This window comes from Aythya ferina, assembly GCF_964211825.1.
Source record: "Aythya ferina genome assembly, chromosome: 21".
In the NCBI taxonomy this organism is placed as follows: Eukaryota; Metazoa; Chordata; class Aves; order Anseriformes; family Anatidae; genus Aythya; species Aythya ferina.
This window is the reverse complement of record NC_140319.1, coordinates 1,708,075-1,723,392: the sequence shown is the minus strand read 5'-3', so window position 1 is coordinate 1,723,392 and position 15,318 is coordinate 1,708,075. Positions and strand designations below refer to the sequence as shown.

Here is a 15,318-nt window from a genome sequence, read left to right as displayed (position 1 = left end):
AAAGACCAGTCACTGTAATTAGCTAGGAATACTAAACTGTATTAATCTGCCCATTGTACTAGAGTGATTAAAGCAACTTAAACAGACTAAGCACTCTCACGTTTCTCGGAGCATTGTGTAAGGAGTACAAAATATTTCTTCCAGTGTCACAGGAGTCTTTGAAGAGCTGTTTATTTCCTACCTTTTGTTGTTACTTGCCTTATTAGAATCCTGACGTTACATGTAAAGGCTTTACTTAAATACATTTAAGTACATAAATAAATACATTTAAATTTTCAAAGATAATCCAACTCTTAAAATATAGGTAAGTTAAAACTGGATACATAGGACCACAGTTTTGAGACTTTGCTGCATCCTAGCTATGTATCTCAGCTGCCTTCCTGTTTCCTGAAAGTGGTAAGCATGATCTCATTTTATAAAACAGCTTCCTTGATCTTTTTTTAGGTTCAATGAAGGCCTTCAGTGCTGGGGCAGAGATTAAGAGTTCTTGCTCTTGGTTTTGAGGCTGTTTCTTAAAGGAGTTGGAGGGAGAGAAAGGGCAGAGAGAGGTAAACCTAAAGGAAAGGTAAAGAAAAGGAGGTTTAGCTGCAATGTGCAATTATTCTTGGCATTTCAGGCTGAAAAAATCACAGAAGTGAATGAAAATGTTGTGGTAATACATTCCAGCATGATCTCTGTTTCCGTTCTGCAGAAGAGCAGTGTTTTGTTACTTGGGCTTACTGGGGCGTATGCCCTCCCGAAGCACTCAGGGGTGGTAACAGTGGCATGGCTCCAACAGATACTTGTATACATGAATGGACTCAGTAATGTATATAAATATCTGAGGGAAGGGTGTCAAGAGGATGGAGCCGGTCTCTTTTCAGTTGTGTCCAGCGACAGGATGAGAGGCAACGGGCACAAACTGAGGCACAGGAGGTTCTGGCTCAATGTGAGGGGACACTCCTTACTGGGAGGGTGACAGATCACTGCAACAGGTTGCCCAGAGAGGTTGTGGCATCTCTTTCTCCAGATATATTCAAAATACCACCCATGCAAGGTGCTCTAGGTGATCATGCTCTGTGGGGGGGTCGGACTAAATGATCTTCAGAGGGCCCTTCCAACCCTGCCCATTTTGTGTAGCAGCCTGGCTGTTTGCAGAGAGCACTTGCTCATGAAATTAGCAAGAGTCAACCAAGACCTTTTATGAGAGAAGTTGTTAAAATACTAGTGTTTTGTACTGAGTACAGGCTACATCATAGCAGCTCGCCTTAACTTGTTGTATGTTTAATTGCATAGTTGAGCTCTCAACAGAAGTGGATCGGTGCATCCCCAAAATGGATCATTGGCTTGAATGTCAATCTAGAGAAGATGCAAATATCTGTGGAAAAGGAGGTAGATTTGTTGTGTTAGTAGCTTGCAATAGGTGTTGAAAAAGGTGCTTTTTGTGATCACTTTGTGCAGTGACAGTGATGCATTTGGGCTAGCTGGCGACCTTAGAAGTAAGAGTAAAACAACACATGCTATTTAGTCTGTTGTATTCCTGAAAGCATTCCTTTAGAAAGGCCATTGACTTCAGTGGGATTTCTTTCAGCTGTTCACTGTGGAAATTGTGCAGACACTTTTGGTTTGCTCTGCAGAGTAAGACTTGCCTTCATGGTGGCTTATTGTGAAAATGCCTCTTGAGAAGACACCTGGCTGGATGCGTGCAGTGGAACTCAACTTGGAACCCATGGACCCAACATGAGCATAAAAGTTCCAGTGCCAGAAAATCCCTGCTCCATCTAGAGAGCAAAAGACCCGCAGCGCAGCTGTGTTACTTGAGACATCCAGGGTTTCCACTTAGTAGCAGATTGCCATGAAGTCCTGAGGCAGTACTGAAAAAAAATATTATTCACCCTACATGGGAAAAATTTCCTGTAGTTAAAAGCTTGCTAGATTACTGCTTAGAGCTGTGATGTAAGGATCTTCCATGTAGTCATGTGCATCAGCTGAGATAATGTACTATTTTAACTTGGCAGCCTTCAAGAGGACATTCATGAAAGCTTTCATTAGGTGTTTATACAAAATAGAAGGGAAATTCATGCCACAGAAGTTTGCCTGTATTTTCCGACAGCTTAGCAGTAGATCTTATTATGGCTTTAAATCTCTTCTGTAACTACTTGTCTCCTCAGCTGCCAGACTTCTGGCAAGGTGGCTGTGTTTTGCTGAGAGCTCTCAGCAGCAAGAAGGAGGTGGGACATTACAAGTAGAATGTCCTGAACACCATAAAAATACAAATGTATTTTTAAAATGGTGATGGCATATCGGAGTACACTTCTGACATCTTTTCAAAGTCGCTACAAGGCTAGAATTGTACTCTTTTGATACAGTAAGCACTCTTCACCACAAGTAAACTGCAAATGTTTTACTCCGTGTCTCACTTTTTCTTTTCCTACCACCCAAGACCATTCTTTTCATACTAAAATTTTTACCACCTCTTGAAGTGTCTCCTGTTTTCCTGGGGATTTAGAAAACAATCAGAAATAGAGGAAAGAGAACTGAGAACTAGAGGTAAAAGGATAGGATAAAATGGTTAGGGAAAGATGAATACAGCTGTCTTGTGGGGAAAAAAGTGTATTGGTCTTGTGCAACTGAGGACTAGAGGGAGAAAACTGAAAATCAGCTCAAGCCTCATGTGCTAGATTTTAGAAGTTGGAAGCTCTTGGCTACAGAAACAAGTCACAGCAAGGTCTGGCATTGTCCTCTCTGCTGGTAATACTTTCACTAACTTGTTACGTTTATTAATGGGTACTTTATATTACTCCTCTAGTGGTGATGTGCTGAACTGGTTAAGGGCTAAGAGTTAGACATGAGTATGCTAGGGAAAAGAGAAACAGAATGGGACCCTCTTGTGTTAAAAACCACAGGACATCAAGATCAGATCACTGGTTAAAAATTTTAGCATGGAGGATAGGAGTTGAAAACCACACTTTCGGTGGCTGGCTGCAGAAAGCCTTTACTTATTGTAAATGTTTGCTTAACACTACTTAACACAACTGTAAACTGCACTCTAATTTTTTTTTCTAAAATACTAATATTAGTCATCTTAAATCTTAGGGAAGGAGCTATTAAAACTACATAGAAGGCCTGGAATAAAGCTGTTGATAATTTATTTTTTTAAGCCAGCATGGCGTCAGACTCTGGGACAGGCATGCCAGTGCCTATCTTCTGCTGTTTGAATATATTTGATTAAATTAAGAGCATTAAGCAATTTTTAAAGTTTCCTTAAACAATGGATGGATTCTTCTGTGATTATAACATGAGTCAGTTATAATAATCCCCTTTCATTGCACAGTTTTGTTCCTGAAACTGAGCACTGAAGTATTCTTGGTAACTCCCTTATAAACATCCTACCTTACAATTTGATGAAGAAACTTTTCTTGCTCTATTCTGTTATGCTATAGCCTGTATTCATTTCAGTAATGATGTGGATGGTGGAGATGAGCTGTCCAAAGGAATCACATGGGTTTTTTGGGACAATGATAATAGCATACTGTATTCCACAGCTGAGAGTCCCCTTTGTCTGCGCAGGGTCTCTAAAAGCTTGTTTTGCCCGACCTTTTCAGTGCAATAGACCGCAGTTCTACAAGTTTTTCACATTAACACTTGCACCAGGCTTTTTCTGTGTGTTGACTCAAAGAATCTGAGATGCTGAATAGTCTGCAGTAATTGCAACGCGATTTAAAGGCATTGGTTAGTCTACTGTTTCCTGCCCTGCTATTGTAGGGTTAGGAAAAAACAACTATTTCAAGATGTTGAACTTCTGCTTCTCATTTGCTCCAAGATGCCTGTCTTTACCTGTGTACATGAGACCTGAAAAATGAAATTTAACACCCCCCCTTGCCACCCTGTAGCAGGGTAGGTAAACATAAAACAGTTACTCAGGAGGAGCACAGGATAATGGGTAGCTTTTTTATTTTTGTAGGAAGTGTAAACATATATATATATAAAAGAAACAATCAGTACTTCTTCAGGCTTGTAGTCTCCATTCTGTTTTTTGTCTTTCATTAGAGTTTTATGACGTCTGTCACTGTATTTTGGAAATACTGTCTTTGAAGAGAATGGTCATTAGTTGGGAATAATGAGTTTACTCAGCTGAATTTCACAGTGAGTTTATTAGTATGCATGTGCCAAAATGTTAGGACCAAGCACCTGAATGTCTGCCATACTAACTACCATAAAATCGTATCTTGTTCATGGGTGGAGTTGTAAAATAAATTTCTGTACATGATCGGTTGTCTTTAATGCATGACGTTTGTAATACTTGTGTTTGTTAGGGATTTCCTTACATGGGAATTCAGCGTTCGATAATTAACTTGTAGCTAGCAGCGGTATACAGTCATGTAATCCTGTGCTTTTCAGATTACCTGTTTCAAAATGAGTCAAAGTAATTACTTTATCTGCAGTTATGACAAGTTTCACAGGAATGCAATGCTCTTGCTGTGGCTGTTTCATAAGCTGTGCTTACGGTTGTCTTCTGCAGGCCTGGGAGCACGCAGAGCTGTTCTGTGGGCTGAGGGTTTGCCACGTGGTGTGGAGAAAGGAGCGTGTAGCTGCATCTTCTAGACCAGCTTGATTGGGTGAAACTGACTGTCACAAGCACAGCTAGGGGCTGAGAGTGAGCCTAGAGCACTAAAAGTGGGCCTAGAGATGGCTTTGGTTTGTGTAGAATTGCATTTCTTTTGGACCTTGGTCTTTCTTTGTTTTATAACTGTGCTCGTCAGTGGTTGCTGGCACAGTGAGTGCTCTTTGGCACTGTGAAACCTCTTGGAGGGAAATAAAAGTAAAAAATAAAATAAAATAAAATAGCAATGTGGGAAGGAGCTGAAACAGCCTTGAGAAGATGATGCTGTCCTCCAATATGGTGAAATCAGGATGTGTGTATCTTCTTAAATTTCCTCTTTATTGCTAATACAAATACATATATATATATATATGCACACACATAGAGGAAAAATAAGCGGATATACCTACAAAAGGGGGGAAATGCCTTGCACTTGACTGATACAAGAGGAAGAGAACTGAGAACTTGAGCGTTGTTCCAGAAAGACTGATGCAGTAGCTACCTAGGCTGCAGTAAAATCTTCACAAATATGTCTTTTTTTCTTTTCTGCCCAGTTGAGCTAAAAAAGAAACCCAACGTGTAGTGCTCTGATTCTCGTCCTTCCAAAGGTGTCTGCTGTACTGATCTATGTCATATTTTGGTATAAATCTGATCAGATGTTTCGTAGATTCACCTAACCATGTTTATTATGCCATGTGTGGGCTGCATCAAATTCCTGGGATCAGAGCTGACTTGTCAAGCAAACTAACAGTCTGTCTGACTTATACTTTCACACTAAAGTGCTGCTGCAGGTATCCTGGAGACACGGAGATGTGACCCTGAAGTCCTGCTCACCAGCAGGTCTGCAGACTCAGTGTAGCCACGGAGTGCCCTGTTGGGGTAGGTAGCGCCCTGTTAGGGTAGCTACCTACCCTAACGACAGAGAAGCCTGCTGGAAGTCGATATCCTAGCTAATTTAATGGTTCTGCAGCTCACATTTCTGATATGTTTCTGATAGCTGTCAGGCTGTTTAAGGACTGATCTTTGTAGCTGAAAATTTTAAGTTAACCATAAATTTTGTCTTTTGCAGTGGGGAGCAGTTTAGATGTAGGCTTTCAAGTGGTTCGTCTTCTGCATAGTGTGCTTTCCCTCTTGCATCTTCTTACATCTTTGCCTAGTCTGGGGCTATTGGTATTGTTTTTTCTAATTGTTTTGTCCTTACCTTGTGCTCTTGGCTTCTTTTCCTTTTTTATACAGAGGAAATGCTTATGCCCTTGCCCACCCCCCCAGGAAAGCTAGCTCACAAGCTGAGCTTGTAGGCCTTGCATTTTCCTGGATTGTTTTTTTCACAAGGCTCTTTTGTTAGAAACTGAACTGGGCTAGCTTCAGTTACCACAAAGCTTACTGGAAAATGGAAGGCAGGAAGAGTCCCCATGTTCTCATGTTACTGCACAAATCCCTCTCCCCTTCCTGGGGGTCTGTCATGCCAGTGAAAAAAATGCATTTCAGCTGTCAAAAACTGCAATAGAGCCACACTGCAGAATTATTCGCTCATGCTTAAGACAAGTATATTTGATCAGGAGTTAATAAACACTGTCAAGTAGATTTTGACAGGGGTGAAAAATGAATTTAAGCTGCTGATGCCAAGTAGAAAACAGCAAGTGCTGATCCTGCCTGGAACCCCTTGCTGCAGACTGTCTGTGCCCACCCCTCTGCGCAAAGTAAATACGGCTCGATCTGTTCTTTGTTGTGTTTGTGCAGGTCGGTGAGGCACAGATCTGTAGAGCTGCTTGCTGCCCTGGCAAACATAAGAGGAGGATACGGAAAGCAGTGTTTAGTTTACCTGATATAACAGTTAACATATCATGAATTACATCGTAAATCTCGTTCCAAGAGCTTGCAATCTGCTGCTATCTTATCAGCCGGAGCACTTTATGATTTACCAGAAATCTCTTTCTGCAGGCTTCAGGAAATGGTTGTGCGCCTATGGTCAGCACACTGGTTTAAGGTGTGGAGAACTCTAGTGATAAATGTGATTCTAGTTATACTCTGATTCTAGCATATGGATACTTCATAAATAAATACTGAATACACAGAGGTCTTTTGTGGTTTTGCTTCATAAAGTGTGAAAGCTGAGTTCCTCCAGAGCAGTTACAATTTCCATGTGCCTGATATGAACTGGGGTAGCAGAACAGCTATGCAGAAATGTAAAGATGCTGTAAGATCATATGGAAAAAAAATAAAATTAATTACCTAATCAGGTTCATTCTGGGAGGGTGTACTCCTGGCCATTGTTGATAGGTGTGGTTGGGAACACTTCTCAGAGGCTTAATGTGTTAGTCAATATTTAAAATCGCTTGCAACTGCAGAATAGGCAGGTCCATGATACAGAGGTTTTGGTTATGTTGTCATGGGGATGGTCTTCTTGAGAAAGATTTGAAATGGGTTTTGAGAAGTAAAGAATGGACAATACCTAGGGAAGGAGGAAGTTCTACAGAATTTTCCTCTCCAATGAAAGTAACTTGTCTACTTCTAGAAGTTCTGGACTCTCTCCTATGGAAGGGGTTAGCAACTAGGATGCTGATTAGATTACAAATGCAAGGGAAAACAAGACTTCTTTGCACGACACTTGTCCAATTCAGAATTCAAACACCTTTGAGAGTGAGTCAAAGAGTCTGGCTTGGCTTAAAGAGAAAGCTGGGCAGCAGTGAGCTAGATACCCTTATCTGTTTTATGCTATTTCTTCATACAGTGGAAAAAAGTTCATAATTTCTTTTGAGGAAGAAGCATTTCAAGTGCATTTGCTATTAAGTGATGTAGAAATAAACTACCAACGTTAGTGGCCTTGGATGCATTGGTAAATGGCAGACCTTCAAGGATTTTTTTTCTTCACTCGATTGGCTGTGTGGTTGAAAATAGCCAGAGTTCATAACTGATGCTTCAGCATAGTGCAAATTCCTTTGTAAGGACAGAAAATCTCTGTAGGTGCTTTCTCTGTCAGGTAGTTGTGAAATATTGTGAAAACAACTGACAGCAGCCTCACATGCTGTATTAGACCTATTTTGAATAAGTATCTTGTGTCTGTGGGCTTCTGTGTTTGGGGCTGGGTGCAGGTATCAAAAGATACCTTAGATTGAAAACTGCTCTTTTCAGTGTTTTTCAGTTCTTTTCAGTTCAGTTTTTGCAAGAATACATCATGCAGAAGCGTGTGTCTTGTAGCTATGTAGCTTAAAATGTACATGTATTTAATGTTGTTATGAAGATTCTACGATTACATGTAGATGCTTCTAATGTATTAAAAGCACCATTATTTGCTCTCTAAAGGAATGCAGGCATGGCTGTTGCTTCTGCTTGAAGTTGTTAAACTCCTGTGCCATTATGCATGGCTTAATGAACAAATGAATTTACAGATGATATTTATTGTGGTTCCATTAAAAGTCTCGATCATCATTCCAGGTGAATGTAATCAGAAGGTATAATTATGCAGTGTTTTCCTGTAGAGGAAATTCTTTCAGTAATTCTCTACACAAGAAATCGCTGTTGTTCAAAGACCTGCATGCCATTTTAAGTAGAGCATGAGTCTAGAACAGAGCTTTGATATTAACCTTCTCTTTGTAGTGAACCCCCTGGGTTTTAGCAGCGTGAAGGGCATGAGTTCTGCTACGCAGTGAATTTACCTGTATAATCTAGACCATTGCTGCAGGTTCGAGGATGCCAGCTTCCCCCCTTACTCTGACATTTGGGAAACGTGATGCTGCAGTGACAGACTTCTAGCAAGGAGACTCTGAGACTTGTGTGAAGCGGATGCTTTCCTGCTGATTGCAAGCAACAGATGACTTCATTTGAGTGCTGCTGTTGTTGTTTTAGAGCCAGGCTTTAATGGAATCAAGACATTCACATTAAATTAATACGTTTTACATGGAGCCCATCAACTAACATTTAATTTGCTTCAATAAGAAGTCAGGGCATGTGGGATCAAAATGGCCCGTGCTTGGGATAATTTAGGAGAATGCCTGTCTTACAGTACCTTACAAATGCGCACATAATCAAGGTAACATTGGTTAATTGTTTAATGCAACCTTGCATCTAGTTTAATGCAAAACTGAGAGTGGATGGAAAAACGAACTCTTAAGCCAGGATTCTAAAAGCAGAGAGAATGGTGCATTGTTGGCTGGCTTTTTTTGCTTAAAAAAGAAGATAGAAGATAGTGTTGCAGAAGTTTTTTTTGTTTTTGTTTTATTTCAATGAAATCCATCTTGGATGGTTCAGGTTTTCTGAGCTAACGAGAGCATGTAGATGACTATCTGCATTTACAATCCAAGTCTGCCTTCTAGAATGAGGAGTGGTTCCATGAGATTATAAATGTGGGTTCTGCTCTTGATTGAGAAACACGATTTGATATCTGGCAAACGGGTAAACAGAGACTGACGCTGCAGCAGGGTTTTAGTATCGTAAAGTTTGTTTGCATCTGCTCAGAAAGTCTTGAATAGGACGCTTTCCTCTCCCAAGGTACCACGATGTGTTCCTCTCAAGCGGTGTGCCCTGCCCAGATTTCTGCCTCTGGCCATTTACAGGATTAGGCTGTGGATCCTTTTGTGTATGCATCATAAGTTTGTACTTCTGAGGGGCCGTTAAGTTGATTCAGATGAAATCAGAGTATAATAAGCAGAGTTACAAACTGTAATGTTGATAGTTATTATCTAGGTGCTGGAGAGGGGATTAATGGGCATGTTCCTACAGCCATGCAACGAGAGGCAGCACGTAACTTCTGTGAGTAATCTGGGATGATTAAATTGGTTAGGCTTGTGTGTGTGAAGTGTTAAATCTCGTGCCAGCACTGGTGAGCCGTGCAGCATGCCTTGCCATTTGGAGTTCCCATAAACAGCGTATGGGCGTCAGAAAGATCTGAAAGCACAAAGGAACAAGCGGTGCTGCCACAAAGGAAAGCGAGCACAGAGACATGTCTGTAAGTGGTGACGGCAGCACCAGGGGTGTAATTACTCGGTCCTGCAATGGGATGGGTGTTTTCTCCATTTCCTTGCAGGTGTGGTGCATCAGAGAATGCATCTTAGGTGCTTCATATCTTAGGGATGAGCAAGGCTGGGTGCATCTCATGCCAAAAATGGAATAGTGGTGTTTTAGCATGCGAGAGAACACAACAATGCTTTTCCCTGAGATGGCACGGTGAGTTCATAGAATCCCAGAACCACAGAGTGGTTTGGGAAAGTGACCTTAAAGATCACTTATTTCCAACCCCCTGCCGTGGGCAGGGACACCTCACACTATATCAGGCTGATGAAAACCCCATCCAGCATGGCCTTGGGCACTTCCAGGGATGGGGCAGTGTTCATAGTCATCAATAAGTTTTATCTTCATCAGCGTATTCATCAATATGTTTGTCTTCAGGAATCATGTATTTTTATGAGCATTTTATGGCCGTTGTTCAAATACACCCTTTTGTTCCTGGTGTGGACTTAAGCATTCAAGCAATTTGGTCTTCCTTTCCATGGCTGCTTTTCTCCCTGCGAATCAGTGGGAAGGTGCTCCCTCACAAACAAAGCAGAATTAAAAGCTTCAAAGTCTACACCTGAGAAAATGGCAGGTTCTTAGACCACTGTAAATGTTTTTTCTTGGTCTGTTTGTTTTGTTTTGTTTTGTTTTTGTTAGGCTTCCTTAAGGAAGGATATTTTCAATGAAGGAAATAGTGCAGTTGATACCATCAGGCATAATTGACTATCAGCTAGTCTATTCGTGCCTTTCTGCCTTGATCAAAAACATATCTGAAGTTGTAGGTTTGCATCTGTCATACTTCGTAAGTGTGTTGTCTAAATTATATTGTGCTTACATCTAAAAATCCTGTATTTTTGAAAGAAAATTACTGAACTGCTTTTGGAAAGGCAAATTTCTCAAAAACTAACTTTCTGTCCTAGTCCTAAAGAGGCATTGTGAATCTACTCCAATGGGCAATTCTCTTCATCAGTGTGTATTATGAAATTTGATTTGGTGATACTGGGAGAGAAGAAAGGACAAAGTTTGTGTTCACTGATGCAGGTATTCAGGAGTGGGATAGCGTCTTGAAGTTGGTTTTGTCAAGAGAGCCTCCTCAGTTTAAATCTATGAACACTAGGATTGGAAAACATTAGAGAAGGTTTTAGGGGATATTCCAGTTCTTGAGATGTCTTCATCTGCTGTCTTTTGTTCAGCAGAAAGTGTTAGTACTGGTGAACTCAGAGCTGCCCTCCCAATTTCCGAGGAAACGCACGACTTTTTCTTGTGACTCAGATTTACAGGAATAAAGCTTTAAGCAACCTTAACCATAGCTGACTGTTCATGTGTATTGTTTGTCTAATACCCCCGTAACATAGCTTTTCCCTTTAAAGAGAGCAAACATCCTTTGTTCTCCTCTAAGCTATGTAAGACACTTACTCTTAATCACAGGACTGCAGAAGTAGTTTGGGGCCCGAAGCTGCAGTGACTGAATGCTGCTGGAATGTAATATGTCACATCTGGTAAGAGGGGAATAGGCCCGTGACTGCTCGAATGCAGACTAGCCCTTTTTTGGGGGTGGGTGGGTGATGGTTATGACTAAAACATCCTTGTAGGTGGGAAAGATGGAGAAAAGCTTGATTAGACTTGAAATTCATATTTTTGTTTTTTCTTTTTCTTTTAGAAGGAACCAAGAATAAAACAAAACAGAGAGGCTCTGAAGTCCAGTAGATCTAGATGGTGACGTTTACATTTCAGGGTCAGAAAAAAGATTTTGGATGCAGCTGGAAATCATAGCAATTGATGCATCTGAGCCAAGAAATAAGTGTATGTGAGACAAGCAAGAGCAGCTGTCTATTTGATATGCTGCTGCAAATATATAAGACTGATAGTCTTTAGCCTGTAGCATGCACAGCCATTTTCTTTTGGGCATTGTAGTCCTTGTTCATGTCTCTGCTTTTCCTCTTTATTCCTGTCACTGCTTCTCCTGTGGCTTTCCAGTGGAGCAGTTGCCTGTCTGCCTGTCCTTGACCTGCTCTCCCTTCAGGTGAAGGGAGCACCAGGCTTTGAGCCTTCCATGGACATCCCAGCCTGCACACCTAAGCGGCATCACTGCTGCTTTTTGCTGAGAAACAGAGGGCACCTGCAACCTGCTGGGATTAAGCCTCATGGAAGACCACATCTGCTCTAAAACAGTGATGGAGGAAGATGATGTTGATTAGCATAGAACACTGGGAGAATAACATAGAGCACGTTGAGCATTAAAGACGTCAGCGCCATAGTTAGCATCTTCTCGGCAGCCTGCTGACTGACTACTTACTGGAGCATTTGTTGGAGCGTGTAGTAGCAGCAGCTGCCAAGGTCCCTTTTAAAGTCCTGTGTGTTACAGCAAGTAGAGAATGATCATATGAATGAGCAATCTTTCTATTGTCTCACTTGCTTGGAAGTTCAAATGGAGAATTAATCTCCTGTCCCGTTGTCACCCTCTACCTTCCCAGCCTTCTTCCTGTCTTCACTGCAAAGAGTCTGCTGAGGTTTAAGTGTGAGGAAAAAGTAAGGCTGACATTTTCAGCTGTTAAATGATGTAACAAGCTGTTAAATGATGTTCAGCTCGATGGTGGGTGGGAAAAATGTGTTCTGAGGTTTACAATGTGATATTAATGATTAGCAGGACCCTTATTATCAGTCCAGCGTGAATTCTTTTCTTCTGCCAGGCATGAACTTTTGGGTTAAAAATGACCTGATTGTTCTTATAATTAAGAGAAACAGAACCCAGAGCAAAGTTGGGGGTTGGGGTGTTGTGGTGTGTGTAAAGAAGGCAGCCTTTTCCTCTCTGAGTCTGGCAGAAGGGAATTAGGGCTGTAAATCACTGTTCTGTGAAATGCACTTTAACTGGCACAAAGAGGAGAAATGGAACTACTGGAATTCTTGCAGGATGAGGAAGGTTAGTCTGAGCAGACTTTGAGATGCGTAATTTTGGCAGCTGCCCAGAACGGCTGAACTGCTAGGGAGGAATGCTAATCCTTTTTGCTAGCTTTTTGGCGTAGTCAGTAAAAATACGCAAATAGGTCTTCCAAAAATACATCCCCCTCTGCAGAACGCACAGTGTACTGTAGGAATGCAAATAATACAGCAGGATAACCTGAATGCAGCTGGTATTCCTGATTTCAGCAGTTAAAGCTTTGAGAAGCAGCAGCATATCAGTTCTTGCAATGTCTGCTTTGCCTTGCATCCACAAATAACAGCCTGCTGGCAGAAGGACCAGAAGGAATGATTAAAGCCATGTAACACTCCTTCTGTAACAGAAGGAGGTTATCTTACAGATTGCGAACCTAATTGACTACTTTAATTAATTTCACCTTCTTGACTTTAATATTAAATCTGAAAAACAAAGTTACTATTTTTACAGGACCATACATGTAATTAGTAGTCAAAAAACAAATAGGTTATGGAAATACAAGCTAAAACATTTGATGACAAATGCAAATTTCAGCCTAAATATTTTACTCTGCTTGGCAGCAAATCCTTGCTGGTAGAAATATGCACAAGTCTTGCTGCATAAATCAAACTTTGGTTGTACACTGGAGGACTCACGCTGTTTTGCTGGCTATTCCTGCAGCACAATAGCAGGAAGGAGTGGATGTAGCCAGCATGTCATCTTGGCGCTGCGCTCCACGGTGCTACTGCATTGAGATGTAACCCGTTCAGGTGCCTCTGCTGGTGCCTGAATACAGCAAAGTGCAACGCCGCCACGGCTGCCTGAAGCCTGTGCTGCTGAATTGGTCCTCCCCAGCTTCCATTTCAGATGGGATTAAGCTTCCAAGGCAGAGATGTATTGAGTAGTGTGATATTTATGTATGCAGCTACCTCAATGGGAATATCCTGCAATCTAGCTGTCACCAGATTTCTTTGTGAATTTGTAAATATGCTGAAATTATGTGTTGTGGCAGCTCTAACCTTGCAGCCTCGCATTTTCGAGAATGATTTAATAGATTTTTTGGTCCCATGGTTTGCCATTTTCAATTAAGGTATATAAAAAAAAAAAAAAAAAAAAAAAAAACTGGAAGTGACAACAGAAATAATTATGATGGTACTTAAGCTCACAGGAGTGTTTTCAATTGTGTGGTATCTAATATTTACTGGACTATTGAAAGCAAATGTCTTGATGGCAGTTGTCAGCCCAAGTTTCTAGGTAGGCTTTCAGATTCCTGGTTTTTGCCAAGGAAGGGATGTGAGGAGTAACACGTTTGAGCAGGCGGTGTGACCTGCTCGTCAGGACGGCTTGCTGAACGGACACTTTGAAGGCTTCGCAGACTAGGTCATCAGACCCTGGTTTCCCTTCACTGACTGTGCCAAAACCATGCTTCTGCTCAACTATAAAAAGGAACGGTGGCCTTCCTGCGAGGGTGCTAAATTGCTTGGTGAAGTTACTGTTTGGATTTTTGTTTCTTGGTTGTCTGGTGTGTTAAATGTTTCAGACAAACTTTTTCCAGGGGTATAATTCATATTGTTATAATAGACTGGGCAGGTCTCCTGTGGCACTACTGTTTATTTCAACAAGTGGCATCCTTTTTACTTTTTTTTTTTTTTCCCTGAGCTCACACCATATTCATATGTATGAATGTGTATAATCACGTTTTCAAGAACTTTGTGTTTGAGTTAGCAAAACACAGTATTTGACAATAAACACCTTTTGAAAGTTTTTTGTGCTTGAAAAAGGGAACTGCCAGGTATTTCTGTACTTAATCCAATATGCTCAAACGTAACGATGCTTGTGGTGTAAGGTTTAGTTGTACAGTTTGTAACTGTGTAATTCCTTTCCTTGTACCCTCTCAGTACTGTGAGTGAGTATATATACCCTGCATTTAAAGATACTTGCAGTGCTGGCAAATGGCAGAGGTGCGTAGGTTCCTGAGGATTTTGATGCAGAAGATTATGCAAATGTTGAAATTGATTGGACTGAACTGGTAAATAGTGAGACTGTTGATTTGGGTAACTTAACTTCCCATTGCACTGAAAATTTCACACCTTATTTGCAACCAGATATTGCACAGAAGAGCAGGAAGGGCACTGATCCCAGTGAGAGCTGATTTCACTTTTACTTTTTTATAGACTTATGTTCTTGGTTTGAGGGTGTACAAGTGAGGGAAACCATCTGCTTGACGTTTGAAGTAACTGTCATCATCCTACAGCGATCAGAAGACTTGTGATTTGGAGAAAATATATCTTTTCTTGATAGTTAATGCTCCATCTGCTGCAAATCTTCTCTTTCAGATGGGAAGAGGAACTGACAAGAAGAATGAGTCTGGAATCTATGGTGGAAACCTTGCGGGAGGTAAGTTTGACGTAGTAGCTATCGAATGGTGTAGGATTTCTCCACACCTATTATGCCATTAATCATTGGAAAAGAAGTTGTCTTTTGGTTAAAAGCCCCTCTTCTAGTCACAGCAGCTGAATGCCTTGCTGTATGCTAGAGAACAGTGTTAATGTTTGGAAGCTGAAGCAGGAAGGTGATGACTTTTCTGACCGAGCGAGATGAGGGGGGTGACATGCCTTATCAGTCCTCCTGAGGTTAAGTGAGGAAGCATATGTTGCCCTGTGGCCTCTTAGTTCTTTGTGTGCTTTCTCTTGCAGGAGGCGCAGGAAGCGGAAGCTCTCCAGGAGGAGTTGAATGAAAAGATTGAGAGACTGAAAGCAGAACTTGTGGTCTTTAAGGGTCTGATGAGTGATGTAAGTATACTGGAGAGCAGAGTGGCCACCTCCCACTGCCT

At 41.3% G+C, this 15,318-nt stretch overlaps 1 protein-coding gene across 1 annotated transcript in view; it reads left to right on the top strand.

The window, feature by feature from the left end:
- Positions 1-15,318, top strand: part of IFFO2 (intermediate filament family orphan 2) — a 39,637-nt gene that overhangs the window by 11,020 nt on the left and 13,299 nt on the right. Inside the window, exons 2-3 of the mRNA XM_084494832.1 lie at positions 14,822-14,882; positions 15,182-15,277. Coding sequence (XP_084350958.1) covers positions 14,822-14,882; positions 15,182-15,277 — 157 coding nt within the window. The remainder of the gene's footprint in view (positions 1-14,821; positions 14,883-15,181; positions 15,278-15,318) is intronic.